Source organism: Ochotona curzoniae, unplaced genomic scaffold (genome assembly GCF_017591425.1).
Source record: "Ochotona curzoniae isolate NIBS_2020 unplaced genomic scaffold, NIBS_Ocur_1.0 contig_2210, whole genome shotgun sequence".
Lineage (NCBI taxonomy): Eukaryota > Metazoa > Chordata > Mammalia > Lagomorpha > Ochotonidae > Ochotona > Ochotona curzoniae.
Genome location: NW_024465369.1, coordinates 51922498 through 51938508, shown reverse-complemented (window position 1 = coordinate 51938508; position 16011 = coordinate 51922498). Strand labels below are relative to the sequence as shown.

Below are 16011 nucleotides of genomic sequence, written 5' to 3'. Positions count from 1 at the left end.
TGACCAAATTATTTATCCTTTTTTGGGGGTTCGCAAAACAAAACAACAACAAAAATTTGTACTATGTGGAATTATTATGATATTTACATACAATAATTTATATCAAGAATATGGTATGGACTTACTATACAAATGAGGTTATTTCCCTATGATGATAATGTTTTGTATTAACAGTGAAGAATAAAGATAGATCTGTATTGTCTTGTTATTATGTATGGCATTTACAATTTTATGTGATAATAACCATTAATTTTATGAAGAGACATACACGGAGGGATACATTTGTTCTTTTTGACTATGATGCCTGTTGGAACCCTTCTATCACATGTTGGAATGCATAGATTTCAGTCCTGCTTTTGCTTCAATTTTCAGATTTTTCTGCCATGAACCATGGTAAGCAAGGAAAATAATTGCTCAGATGGTTAGTGCCTGCCACCCGTGTGGTAGAGCTGGGCAGAGTTCCCGGTTCCTGGATTCAGACCCAGCAGATGCAGACATTAAGGAACCAGAGGAAGGGAGCTTTTTGCCTGTCATTATTACATATATACTTTTTTTAAATTGTAAAAATATATATATGACAATTTATTTTGGGAAAAAAACAAATTCCTAATGGTACTAATATTTAAAGGCATTGATTTTAAATTAAACATATAGTAGAATTTTATTATACTAGCATTATTCTCTATTGAAATATTGAAATTGTCCTTATTTTCTTCCACCCTCAGAGGAAAATTTGCTGTGGTTAGACAGTGTATATCGAAATCCACTGGCCAAGAATACGCGGCAAAGTTTTTAAAAAAGAGAAGAAGAGGACAGGACTGTCGGGCGGAGATCCTGCATGAGATCGCCGTGCTGGAATTGGCCAAGGCCTGTCCCCGCGTGATAAATCTGCATGAGGTCTATGAAAATGCAAATGAAATCATTTTGATACTGGAATAGTAAGTAGACATTTTGATGCATAAGTACATCTAATACATTTAAGGAGATTAAGTAAATGTATTTTCAATACTTTAAGTTCCTTTGAAATGTTAGTAAGAATGGAGAAGCTGTTTCATGAGAAAGAATGTAACTCACAAGAAATGATATTTTTGTCTCCCTGTCTGAAACACGCTTCCAAGTAAAAAGGCAAATTGTATCATGGTATGCTAGTACATTGTTAAAGAAATATACTTAGTATTTATGATGTGCAAGTCACTGTTTAACAAATTGTTGTAAAAAGAAGCAAAAAATATCTCTTGCCGTAAGGGAAAAACTGGAAACAAAAATATCTAACAAATCATGGAGGGATGGGAATAGAGGATGGTTAAGGTAACTACATGTTTAATCATGCCTGTATTGCGTGGTTGTTGGATACATTATTTATTATTGTGTTTGAATATCTACATTGGTTAGACAATATCATCATGTGTATGTTTAGTATTCTTATGTTCAGATAATTTTAAAATAAACATCTTACAATAAATTTAAGTAGATTCATGGTTTGGTTAATTAACTAGCAAGTCACAATTATTAAAAAATAAAAAATCATGTTTTAATTAATTGGCTCTCATCTATTTCTGCCCCCTTTTTTTGTGATCAAATTGTCCTAAATTTAATGGTGGTAAATTTATTAACAGAAGTATGGGACAGGCTGAGTACAGTGAAGTAGCGGAGTTACCACCTGGGCGCCCCCACATCCGCTTTTAAAGTTCCTGATTCTAGCCCTGGCTTCACTTTCCAGTCTTCTTCCTGCTAATGGGCACCCTAGCAGTCAGTGGGTGATGTCTAATGTACTAGATTCCCATTTTCTACCTGAGACATCTGGGTTGAGTTTCTGGATTCTGTCTTTGGCTTAGTTCATCCCTGTCTTGGTTTCATCCTTGGTGCATTCTCTCTGGCTCTTTGCTTTTCAATTCAAAATGTAAATAGTAAAAGAAAAATCAGAAGTTTAGCAGCAGAGTGCACTTTCGGACTACTACCTCTGTCCTTTTGGTATGGTCTTACTAGTGTTTGAAGATTTCTTTGCTTCATGCACACGAGATTTCCAGGGTCACTTCATAGGTGCAATGCCCTGCAAGTTCTGGTTCTTTTTAGTGGGGAATGGTAATTAGAAACCAAAATATTTGTATTGGAATGCTCACTTTTAATAAAGTGTCATTGTTTCAAAGTCTTTACCAAGAATAGTGTTAGAAACTCTTGATTTTTTTATTGCAAATTCATACTGATAGATCTAGTTCAAGTCTACCACTTTCTGATTGTTCAACATCTCTTACCTTCTGTACTTGTATCTCACTTCTCCCACAGTGAAAACAATAGTTCATTTGCCTTATCCAAAAATATGTACACAGTAGTGGCAGAATACCAGTTGCACACTACTAAGTAAATTTCTATTCTTTTTACCCTTAGTATATAGCCCACTAAGGCTATATAGTCATACATTTGTTTCTGATTACATTAATCATTAGAATCTGGTTCCTTAAATCCTTTTTTATTTTATTTTGAATTTGTAAAAAAACATTAGCATGAATCAGTGCTCAGAAAGCTATAAAAATGTGTTTTACAAAATGTGCTTACATTCTTGTACTTTCTTCAGTCTTCCTTCCCAACTTTCCTAGGTAACTGCATTTGCTTATTTCTGGTTCATTATTTTACATTCTCTTTCTTGTGAATGTGAGTGAATTTTTATAAACTTATGTTTCCTCTCCTAAGAAAAAGTAGCATATAATAAGTATCCCTTTTCACCTTTCTTTTTAGACTTACAATATCCTAGAAATAGTCCTATTAGCTCATAAGCTTCTTGGTATCATTTACTATGGCTGATTATTAAATGACTGCTTACTATTCCATTGGATAGTTGGATTGTGTTTTATTCAGATGAGTTTTCATTGTTGAGCATTTTTTGTGGCATGGTAGCACTTGTACACTTTGTGGAGGTATGATTGCTGGGTTAAGGAGCATATGTATTTGTATTACATGTTGTTAAGTTTCCCTCCATAACAGTGACATACTGTCATGTTAAAAAGGTACCTTTTAAAATTTGTCGCATTTGATAATCGTAGGAATCTGTTTGAAACTTTCAGAACTACAGCAGCTGTCAAGTAGTAATATTTTGAATAGGTGATAATATTTCATTTGCATTTTGTTTTGCCTCCAACTTAACCTAACCCTATTTTTTGAACCAAATTAAGTAACTTACATTTTGGTGAATTAAACTTAAAATCTTACAGTTAGCTTGTCACTCTTAAGCAGTTACTAAAATTTTTCACTTGTATCTTTTTTTGGAGAACATGGAACAAAACTTTGTCCTAGAAATAGCAAGCCTCAAAAAGGGAACTTGCTTCCATTCACCAGAGACAACTCTGTGAGATAGTGTGAGAAATTGTATTTCCTTTTTTCAGGAAATTACAAAACTTGCCTATCAAATAATCTGACTATCGTACTAACCCAACAGAAAATGATCGTAATTGTGACTAAAGGTACAAAATGGAAAACCTCACCTCCTGTAATAATTTCAACCTCTGAGCACTATAATTTAGCATTATCTTCTATGAAGGGTATGTTTCTTAAAACTGAATTTTAACTTAGCCAAGACTTTGTGAATTCTCTTGAAAAGCAGAGTCAAATTCAGAGAGACTAATGTTGTCTAGGCTTGGAATTAATGTATGTTGGCTTATCATATTAATAAGTAATATTCACTATTTGCCAAGTGTTAATGTTATGGATGCTTAGAAAATCTATTTTGATCCTTCATAACATTTGTTATATTTATTACTTTACATGGATATCTGATTTTTTTTAAACAAATTTATTTCTTTTTATTTAAAAGGCAGATTTATAGAGAGGAGAGACAGAGAGCAAGGTCTTTAACTTCTTGTTCACTTCGCAAATGGCTGCAATGGCCAGAGCAGAGCCAATCTGAAGCCAGGAGCCAGGAGCTTCTTCTGAGTCTCCCATGTAGGTGCAGGGTCCCATAGCCTTGGGCCATCGTTCTCTGCTTTCTAGGGCCATAAACAGGGAGCTGGACGAGAGGTGGAACAGCCAGGACACAAACAGGCACTTGAAAGTGGAGGATTAACCAGTTAAGCCAAGGCGCTGGCCCTAGGATTATCAATTCTTAAGCCAGTGAAGTAAGAACTATCATTTATTCATGTGCCACAGCTCATACAGCTAATTAGTGACAAAACTAGAACTGTAGTACGCACCCCTATAAGCACTCTGCTGTCCTGGTGTCATATTTTCTAGGGACTAGAAAGTAGTTTCCACGCTTTTTTCAGTTCTCTTTTTGTTTGTTTGTTTTATATTTTGTTATGAATATGAGACTTTTGGGAGGGATTTATTACTGAGTTATCTTTAGTGACTATAATGAACATGTTGGTGCATAAAGAATAAATGTAATCAGATTGTCACAAATTTATGTTGCTGTAAAATAAAATTTCAGACCTAATTTTTCTATTAGGCCAGAGGACTACCAAAGATAGTCTATATATTAATTATTTCTGAGGATTAACCAATTAAAATATTCAGTTTATGAGTTAAGGTTTCTAATTGCTATAACTTACTTTGAAAAACATACTATAAACTTAATAGAAAACCGTAATTTTCAATATTAAGATTGTCTTTACCATAATACTCAGTACAGATACTTGAATTGATTTCTCATTAGTTCTTCAAAGGGTTTTGATGTGGGATTGAAATAAATGAAAATATATGTGTCTATACAAAGGTACCTCAAAGCATTCTTATAAAAGAATGCTCTTGATTTTATACAGCAATGTGATTTTCTGTATTTGATATCAAGCTCAGTTCTCAGAATCTGACCTATTCTTATCACTTGTTTTCTTCCTTGTTTTTAAATGTGTATTTACACTAGTTGTGTATTCATCTAAATGTCCTTTTTAAGTGAATTATTTCTAAGTTTCAGTTGTTTGGATTTTATTTCAGTGCTGCAGGTGGAGAAATTTTCAACCTTTGTTTACCTGAGCTGGCTGAAATGATTTCTGAAAATGATGTTATCAGACTCATCAAACAAATTCTTGAAGGAGTTTACTATCTTCATCAGAATGACATTGTGCATCTTGATTTGAAGGTAACATGATAAGTGATTTGACTTAGCATACTATGTTTTTATTATGTATTCTGTCTTTATTATGTTATTATGTTGTAAGAAGAAGCGTTTTTCTCAGCCCTTGGTGTGCAGAAAAGAGCAGTCATATGGCCGTCTCTGTTGCACTGGGAGTGCTTTGGGCCCTGCCTGGATGCTCTCAGGGCGTAATTTTGTATTTGCAAACAGGAGAACACCATGTATGTGAGCAGCTCCAAGAACTCCTAGGCTCTTGAGATGCAGTTTTTCTGTCTTCTAACCCTATCACCATTCTACTTCCTCCCATTCTTAGAGATATTTCCTGGATCTTATTCTTTGATAAAACTGTCCACCTCTGAAACAGTTAATATCTGTCTTCAAATAATATATTTCCACATTCTTTATTCCTTTGTTCCCATTTTATTCATTGTCTTTCAACGTTTCAGTTTTTTTAGCTCTGCCTAGCTCGTTCAGGCTCCTTACCTTACTCTGGTGTTTTATCCTCACATCTTTCTTCTTACACTTCCTCCAGAGCCACACAAAGTTCTTGCAATCAATCATTTTGTCTCACACTTTTTGAGCACTGGGGTTCTTCTGCTTCCGTTATCATTTTCTTGTCTTTCTCCTCTCCTCTTTTACCCTTCTCCTCCATCGTTATCATCATCGTTACTATTATCATTATCATTATTCATGACCTATCTCTTCCTACAGCCCAGGGTTGTCTCTCAATTTCTAAATCTTCATTCCTAACTGCAAATTAGCTACTATTAGGTGCCCTTTAACACCTTTATTACTCATGTTTCATGTGTATTTCTGTATTTGGTCTCTCTGGTAGGGAAGGGGAACAGTATTTAGCACCTAACATCCCTACCATTTTCCCTATTGATAAAACACTTAAAAGTAAAAGGCAAGATCAATGATTTGATGATCATACTCCCACCAGTTCCTATTGGTTCTTTTTGCTGCTAAGGACAAACCATGTAGCTATACATAGTACTTGAAGTCAGGGACAGCATATAAATTTGAATTTATTCTATTCTAACAATAACAGCTGACAACAGAGCAAATTGCTCTAAACTTTTCTTCTGTAATGGTCTTATTTAATAATAAATCTGTTAATCCCAAGAAATTTGGAAACTTACAATTTTTTTAAACTTATAATTTTTAGCAACATTTTTAGCAACACGTAACCTGGTGTAAGGGTTTTGAAAACAGAGAAGTTTGTAATAGACCTAAAATAGTAAAGCAGAGTCCCGTGGTTCTAGGAGTCGACAGATGAAATATATCACATGCATTATTGTCAAGAATACAAACCTGGAAACAGTCATTTCCAGCTCATGCAGAACCATCACACTAAACTGAACACTTTCCTTTCTGTAAACATGTGTGTATTCATTACTTCATGACTTCTTTCATGCTATTCCCAAGAACATCTTCTGGCTGGCGTATTCCTACTTAATCTCTTAAGACTCAACATAGGAAAAAATCTCTGTAATAAATCCTTCTTGGATTTTCTTATGGACAGAGTTATGCAGAATAAATTTTTACTAATGAGTATTCTGTACATCATAGTCAACCAGTCTTTGTGTCTATCCATCCAGCTTACGTTTCCTCCAAACCCAGAATTTGTTTTTGACTTTATGGTTCACTCGCTGTATGACTCCTTCCAAAAGTAGTTGAGTAATGTTTAATGAATGCCTTAATGAAATATATAATTGCTTATTAATATAATCTGTTTAATTTACACCCAAACTGAGAAAATGCTGAGGATATAATTTTTATAACATATTAATTATTGTTTTTTTCATTATTTAGCCACAGAATATATTATTGAGCAGTATATACCCTCTTGGTGACGTAAAAATTGTAGACTTTGGAATGTCTCGAAAAATAGGGAATACCTGTGAACTTCGGGAAATCATGGGAACACCAGAATACTTAGGTAAGAATTTTTCTCTTACTTTCTATGTTACTTTGAAATCTGTTAAGAAAATGATAATTTCATAAAAATTGAAGCATATAATTCCAGGATTGATTTTGCTCAAATGTTGTGGTGTATTCAAACTTGATTTATGGCATGTTAAAATGAAATGTGGAAAATGTAGAATTGAAATATACACAACAATTCACAGTACATTGAGTATAGAAGTGCACAAGTTTATTGTTTGTGTATAAAGGCATTGTACATTTTGAAAATGAAACAGATTAGAGAGAAGCTAGGAACCACTAGAAAATGAAAAGGAGAAAAACTGAAAGAATCAAGTGGTATGTAGTTATCTTTTAAGCCTGAATGTTGGATACATCACACTTCTACATCTGCTTGAACCTATCTGCAAATCTGCAATGAAACAAAAAACATACAGAACATTTTTATTTTAAAGAAACTTCATGCACTTCAGATTCTTTGTGTTCCGAAACTATAACTTTTTGGAACAGACTAGTTTGAAGTATTAGTTTGAAAGACATTAGTTTAAAAAAAAAACCCTATTAGAACATGACAAAATCTGCTAGAATTAAAGCAAATACAAACATCAGATTGATGGTGAAGCTTGAGGAGAATAGTGAAATCACTGATGTTTTTTGGAAAGTTTATGAGGCCAGTGTTCCAAAGAAATCAATCTGCAGATTGTGAAAGGACACATTATTTTAAGAAAGAGTGGAAAGATGTTCAAAATGTAGAGGTACGTGGATCAACTCGGATGACCATCAGCTGATGACTAGATAAAAATTGTGGTAGATATAAATTGTGGAATGCTACTCAGCTATAAAAAAGGAATGAAATCCTATCTTTTGTAACAAAATGGATGCAATTGGAGACTCTAGTAAGTTTAGTGAAATAAGATAGTCCCCAAAAGACAAATATCATTTATTTTCCCTGTGTTTGTGGTGGTTAGTGTGGAGAGTACAAAGAAATATAACATATATAAGCGAAATTGACATTTAAGATTTGATTTTGCTTTTATCATCCTTGTCTGTACTCTTGAAGAACACCAGTTTTTCTACTTATTATTTGTTCAATTATTTATTTAGTGGAAAATGCAGCTTGTCATTGTAAAGTAAGTTATAAGTGTGTTGTTAAAAAATTAAGATACGAAGAAGGAGGGATTATGGGAGGGTCAATGAGAAATATTGCTATGCTCTTAAAAGTGTGAAGGTGAAATATGTGAGGTTTATTCCCTTCATATAAATAAAAATTTAAGGAGATATTAAAGATGAATACTGCAGCAGCAGTTCATCCATATCAGTGGATACAAATTTACCTTCTTTGAGCCTTAAGTGAAAAGGACAGATAATTGACACCAGAAACAAGAGTCAACACAATAGACATCTCAGTCAGTTCAACTCACACAGTTTTGACTGAAAAATTAAAAGTGGAACAGACTTTCCACTCAACAGGTGCCAAAGCTGTTGCCTAGAGTGAGCTTCAGACAAGTGCATACCATCAGAACTCCAATGGAAATTTTAAGTGTGGTCCATGTCCTGAAACATTTCGTCAAGGCATTGTACCAGGAGATGAAACATGACCTTATATAAATACAGTCCTGACAACACAGCACAAGATCATGGTGACCAGGAGTTGCAAATTGTCCAATCAAAACAAAAGTAGACTGGTCAGAAGTAAAGATGAGTCTTGTGGGAAGCTCGAGGCATTTAGCTCTGCTTTGTAGACTTTCTGGAGGGTTAACTAATGATAACATCTGCTTAATTTGAGAGTTTTGTAAGAAAGTTAAAGACTCTGCAAGAAAGATGCCCAGGAAGGCTTTAGCAAAGAGTTCTTTCCCACCACACAATGCTATTATTTATTCATTTCTTAAAACAAGGGTAGCTTTGCAAGAGTTTAAATGAGAAATCATTGAGCATCCAGTTTATAATTTTGATGTGATTCATTCTGATTTCTCTGCTTTGCTTTAGTCTTAAAGATATTTATTAAAGGGGCATTCATTTTTCTTTGATTAATAATGTAAAAAAAGGACCACACTGGCAGAATTAAATTCTGAAGACTCTCAGTTCATTGCAATTGGACTAGTAATCATCCCTGAAAATGGCTGAACTTCATGAAGTGTATGTTGAAAAATAGAAGTTTATATGTTTAAATTTCACCTTTTAATTCTATTTTCCACAAACTTTCAGAAGCCCCCACTGTGTAGTCAGTTTTGTGGGAATTGTTAGCAAGACAAAACCCATGTTTGTTATTGTTATGAAAGGAAGATTTTGGAGAAGGAACTGAAAAGAGAAACCATGTTGGATACTCTCAAAATAGTGTGCAGAGTCCTGCAGTTAGATCATACTTGTGAAATATTGTGTCAGGGAGCATGCAAATTTAAGATTATTTATAGTAATAAAAATAAGATTATTTATAGTAGTAATATTTTAACTTTTAAAAATTTATTTTTGAAGAGATTTCATGCATTTTTATTTATAATTTTAAACACATAATGACCCCACCCTCCCTGCTTCCTTCATTCCTTCCTTTTTTTCACTTTTCAAATTTTGCAATAATGCTCTTGCCAATTTGTGTTTCATATTGATATTCCTATAGGCATTGAAAAGATACAACTAAACTCAGAAATGCAGTTGTTTCCAAAGAATAATAATCAGAATTAATTCCTAATTTTTAGATGCTAATCTGAGTTGAAGTGATCTAAAATAAATGGTTGTAACTATTTGCAACCAAGCTCACAGAAATACATAAGCTTATATAGGTGGTTTAATAAAGACAGATAATACACATGACTCAAATGCCTCATTAAAAAATATTCTGTGTAATTATGAAACCATACTGTGAAATAGCAAAATCTTTTTAATCTTTATTCATTTCATCTATTTGAAAGGGACAGTTTCAGAACGAGACAGAGACAGGTAAAAGAGACTGATATAAGCGTAAAGTGCATCCACTGGCTCACTTCCCAGATACCTGCAGAGGGTCACTGGGCCGGGCCAGGCCTGCAGCTCCATGCATTTCACACATGCACTGGAAGGATCCCAAGTGGTCCTGTCCCACTGCCTTCCCAGAAGCGAGCTGGAGCAGCAGCAGAGCCAGGACTGGAGCCTGTGTTCTGGTGGCAGTTGGCGGCTTCGAAGGCAGCAGCCTCAACTGTGTGACCGTGCTGACCTCAGTGAAATCTTATTTCATTCCTAAATACTGTTGGAAATATGTGATAATTTTTAGAAAATATTGAGAATTTATTTTGCACCATTTTTCACAGGGAGGAGACAACAGAAATTTCATAGGAATTTAAACTTTTGATAGTTTAAGAAAAATATTTAAGATAATCTAACGTTTCTATTAAGTATATTTTGCTCATTATGTTAATATAAAGGTTTATCAACGTGCTTATTCTGGGAAATACTTACAAGCAGTCAAATAAAATAATGCAAATTAATTCCTAATAAAGTAATAAAACAAATTTTAAAATCTCACTTCTAATATTTTGTTATCTTCATGATTTTTTTCCTGACAATCTTAATGCTTAACTACATGGTTGTCCAACAATGAATATTTTTAAAAAAATTTATTTCCATTTTTATTGGAAAATTATATGTTTGCACATGTATTTGTGTATGTATAGATGTAGATACCCACAGAGAGAGAGAAAGAAATCTTTGTGCTGGCTTACTTTGCCAAATGCTGATGGTAGCCAGGGTTCTGCCAGGCTGAGGCCAAGAGACTAGAAGCCAGTTCAGAATTAACCAGACCCCCTCAAGTGCTCAAGTTGTCATCTGCTCCTTGCGCAGCTGCACGTACAGGAAGCTGGGTTGAAAGTAGCACTGCTGCTTGGAACAGGCACCGTGATGAGGGAAGTGGTCCTCCCAAGCGGCCTCTTAGCCTTTCGCATTATCAACAATTCTGAGTCATCTGGTTCTGTCATTTATTCTGTTAAATAATATTTACCATGGTACAATTACTAGTATGTTAAATTATGATCTTAATATCTTATAACTCTAGGCTTTCCAAAATTGATTCCAGTTCTAAGTTAATCTAAAGTTTTAAAGATTGTCAGTTAAATTTGAAGTTTGTTTTCTCTTTCAGCTCCAGAAATTCTCAACTATGACCCAATTACCACAGCAACTGATATGTGGTAAGATTTTTCTTAGCTACCTAAAGGCCCTTATTGGAAGTTGGACGATGTATATTCTGGCATTCTTTAATTCAGTATTAATAACAATATGTTCTTTAAAAAATGTTTACTCAGTGTCATTATTATGCTACATGAAAATATTTACCTACCCATGTTTTAATCTCTGAGCCAATGGTACAGAAATAAATGGGAACATCTCTTTTAGGATATCTTGGCAAGATAACAGAGTAAGAGAGCCATGGTATAGTACTACATGTTCTGTAATAAAGGTAAAATGCTGATAAACCTGAAGGAAGAGCAAGCAATAATGACAGGTATAGAAGAATGAGTAGAAAGTGTTGGCAAACAAGTTTAGTTTAGAAGGTAATCTTCAGATAATTATGAGCTTTTGCATTATAGGGCATAGACTAGAAAGGATATGAAAACTTCAGTTGGGACCAGTAGAAGAGTGCTGACACCATAGACCAAGTCAGAGTACAGACTAAAGCTCTGTGTTCCTTATCAGACAGCTAATAGTAGTGCCAAGGAAGAATAACCCTGTGCTAACTGAGTTTGTGACACAGGTACTTATCTTGTTCTGGCTCCGAAGCACCGTATTTGTCTCTAATATATTTATAGCTTGGAAAATTTTTTTCAGTGAAAAATGATGTACCTGCCCAACTTTGTGGTTTATGAAAACTTGCAGACTCTTATTTGCACAAAACCCCTGGTTTTATCTGGTCAATCACTCCTATCACTTCTGTGTCATTACACATCATTTTGAAAAAATTTGCAGTAATTTTGTGTACTCAATAACGGCTGTCTGTTTGAAAGGTAGATATAAAGTGTAATGATACATTTCAGCCACATTTTTGTAGCAAAGGATGTTTCTAAAAAGGTCTTTGAAAAACTAGAATTAAAACATATGTTTGTTTTAGTTCAAAAATTCTATTCTTTAATGAAGTGATAAAAATTTTCTTTATGGGCTTAAGTTTAATAAACACACTGGCCAGGTGCTTAACTTCTATATTTTTTAAATCTGTGGCATAGTTTTTTTCCTTATACATTTTTTTTTGAAACTTTTTGAAGATCCCTCAATTAATGTATGTGTATACTTCTATTCTCTCTTTGTGAGGCATACTTTGAGATAATACAACTATTGTATTTTGAATAATCTGTTATAGGGTCTTTGAAAAGCAGTTTAAATGTAAAGCTCATATTAATTTTGAGAAGTATGTAGAATATTCATTGTACTATATATAATTGCTTTGAAGTTAGCATACTTAACTTCTCTTTTTCTTTCTTATTTCTTAGGAATATTGGTATAATAGCATATATGCTGTTAACTCACACATCACCATTTGTGGGAGAAGATAATCAAGAAACATATCTCAATATTTCTCAAGTTAATGTAGATTATTCAGAAGAAACTTTTTCATCAGTTTCACAGCTGGCCACAGACTTTATCCAAAGTCTTTTAGTAAAAAATCCAGAGTAAGTAATAACATTACTTTAAAAAAAAAAGATTTATTTTTATTGGAAAGGCAGATTTACAGAGAGGAGAGACAAAGAGAAAAATGTTCCATCCACTGATTCACTCCCCAAGTGACAGCAGGGTCCCAAGGCTTTGGGCCGTCCCTGAGTGCTTTCCCAGGCCACAGGCAGGGAGCTGGATGGGAAGTGCAGCAGCCAGGACATGAACCGGTGCCCATGTGAGACCCTGGTGCATGCAGGTTGGGGACTTTAGCCACTAGGCTCTCATGCTGGGCCCATGACATTACTTTTTAAAATATCATCACAAAGTAAATAATGTATGTCTTTAGGAAAGATTTAATCTAAAATGATATCAAATTTTTCAGATTATGCTCAAGTTTTCAGGTAATCTGAGGAGAAAGGTGATATAAACAAAATCACTAAACAGCAAATACATAACTTGAAGTGTAATATGCAAAACAGGAATTCCAAGTGGATTATTTAATTTTAACCCTCTGCCAATCCCTGCAGTTCCCTAAGATAATAGGAAAGTTTACAATACACATAGCTGGTTATAAGACTATGGTGAATGATTTGTATGTTACTTTTTGTGGCATTGTGAAGGAAGGATGAGGTGTAGTTGGACAACCTACTAAGAAGAGACTTGTATCTTTGGCTCAGGACTCTTCTCCACTCTTTGGGAACTGCAAGAAAGAAAAGGAAAAAACTGACATTTTCTGTAGCCGGGATCTGGCCTGTTTGCTTTGGAACAGCCTAAAAGCCTAATTTTCTTAGATTTTTGATCCTTTGTCCGTGACAACAACTTAATCTTTTGGAGGACTCAGTCTGTTTACCTGGTTTTTAAAAGATGCTCGCATAGTTTTCCTGATTTAAGTCAAGCTCAAACAAGCTCACTGCCCGTATTTTGGACATGAGTAACTAGTTTGTAGGGATAGTAATAAAACTCCATTATTTCTAGTCATAAGCAGCTATTATTTTCATTTTTAAGATGTATTTATTGAGGTCAGCATTGTAGAACAGCAGGTAATGCTGCCATCTGTGGTGCCAGCATTCATATGGGTGCTGATTTGTACCCTAGCTGCTCTGCTTTTGACCTGGCTCCCTGCTAGAGGCCTGGGAAAACAGCAAACTATGACCTAAGCAGTTGGTCTCTGCCACTCACCTGATTGCTCCAGGTTTTGGCTTGGACCCACACCAGTGAGGTGTCCTTTTCAGGGAGTGAACCAGTGGATGGTTCACCTTCTCTCTGTCTCTTCTCTTCATTGTCCCCTACCTCTGTGTAACTCTCACTTTCAGATATTTTCTGTTGGACCTGGATTAAACCAGGAGCCAGAAATTCCATTCTTGTTTCTTCCGTGGGCAGCAGGCACTCAAAAGCTTGGGCCATCATCTGCTGTTTTCCCAAGCAGATTAACACAGAGCTAGACTGAAAGCGGAACAGGTGGGACACAGAGTGCCTAGTGCTCATAAGAAATGCCTCAATTATCATTTCCTTACGTATCTTTTGCCTGGAACATTTGTTTTTCTATAATTAGAAAAGAGGCTGTGCCCCAAACAAAGACGGTGAAAGCCTCAATGTGGCTAGGTGTAGGTTGAAGTTAGCAGTGTATTAGGTGTTTTTTCCTTTGAAAAATTATGGTATTTGATCATATTATTTCCAAAACAGAAAACAGAATTTTAAAACTCAGAATTGTCAAGTAAACATTAACAACTGGACTTTGTTTCTAAAGCTTGCTGTTTATGTGAACATAAAATAATAATAGAGAATGTAAATTAGTTAGAATTGTTTTCCTCCAGAAGATTTGTAAACCCACAAGTTTGTAATTTTATTGATCTTGTTAGACTAACATATGTTCTCCAGCTTTTTTCATGGTAACTTCCATGGTAAGGTGAATTGTTGGCACAGGTTAGAAGCAAAAACTGTGTGTCCCAGTTTTCCTTCTTTCATCAATCACAAACAAGAAACACTTTTTAATTTAAAATGGATCCAGAAATGAGCAGGTTTTCTACTTGGAGGTTTTAAGGACTGAAGGGACTAAACTTTCCTTGGTTTTTAAAAAAATTTTATACCATGTCTTTAAAATTAGCTGAAGCAAGGCATATTGTAACTGAATATCAGTCACTTGAACTTAGTAGTTTTACATTCAGAAAAAAATCTAGCATTAAACAAAGAAAGTTAGGGAAATATTTCTTTATGAAGTAGAGAAAACTGCAAAATTAAGTCCTGTTTCCATTAGCTGCGGGTCATTCACAAACTGGAGTTGGAATTTACCACTAGGGAAACTGGTGTTTTGTTCACTAAATATACTTTCTATATAAGAAAAGCTTTTTTCTCCAAGAAAGTTTCTTGGGAAAAAAAAGGCTATTTTTGCTTCTTTTCTTATGTAAATAAGAGCTCATGATGGAATTTTAGTTCAAAAAGTAAAATCGTGATAGGACTATAAGAAGGCTTGGAGTTTTAAAGATAATCTTGGAAAATATATAGGTAGGATTGAATGATAGAAGTCATCAAAACATAAAGAGCCAAGTAACTTTACTGGTAACTTCTCAGTAAAAAGCAGAGACGTTCCCCCAGATGAAGCATTTTTCTCAATGTCAATTACAGTATTATCTGTCACACCAAAATGCTAGAAGTATTCATGGAAATATGGTAAATAAATCATGGTAAATCCACATAAAAGAACATTAAATGATAGAGCCGTTAATTTGATAACTCTGTGCCAATGTGGAGAGAAACTTTGGAGGGTCAAGAAAGCAAATGCAGAGATACATGAGCCTGTGTGCGTGGGTATGAGTGGTGTGGATATGCACATAGAATGTGGATAAGATTGATAGAGGTGGGATGGGGAGTTAGAGAACATAATTTTGCCTTTTACATATGTGATAGTTAACGTACTGTAATGTTCAAAAGGACAGACTGTAAGCTTTTTCATATTGGAAAGGCTGATTTACTGAAAGTTAGACAAATCTGTCTACTGGTTCACTTCCCAAGTGACTGCAATGGCCGGAGCTGAGCCGATCTGAAGCCAGGAGCGAGGAGCTTTATCCAGGTCTCTCATGCAGGTGCAAGGCCCCAAGGCTTTGACCCATCCTCTACTGCGTTCCCAAGTCACAAACGGAGCTGGATGGGAAGTAGAGCAGCAGGGACCTATGGGATCCTGACACATGCTAGGTGAAGGTTTAGCCACTAGGCTATCACACCAGGCTCAGAATATAACATTACAATTCTGCTTAATGAACCATTTACAGGTTTGGAGATTTGAATCAAAAGAAAACAAGCCTCCTGGAATTGTATCTCCCTTATTTGTTAGGAGAAGAGCAGAATCCATTTCCTAGTTATCTAGTAATGTTGTGATTATTATATATTTGAAGCATATAGGGTTGTCCCTGGCATGTAAG

The 16011-nt window shown here is 34.8% G+C and overlaps 1 protein-coding gene across 2 annotated transcripts in view; it reads left to right on the top strand.

Annotated features, from left to right (window-relative positions):
• STK17B (serine/threonine kinase 17b) overlaps positions 1-16011 on the top strand; it is a 32743-nt gene that overhangs the window by 13173 nt on the left and 3559 nt on the right. For both annotated transcript variants that reach the window (XM_040971906.1, XM_040971907.1), the window contains exons 3-7: positions 726-938; positions 4921-5065; positions 6875-7001; positions 11091-11139; positions 12433-12612. In XM_040971906.1, coding sequence (XP_040827840.1) covers positions 726-938; positions 4921-5065; positions 6875-7001; positions 11091-11139; positions 12433-12612 — 714 coding nt within the window. The remainder of the gene's footprint in view (positions 1-725; positions 939-4920; positions 5066-6874; positions 7002-11090; positions 11140-12432; positions 12613-16011) is intronic.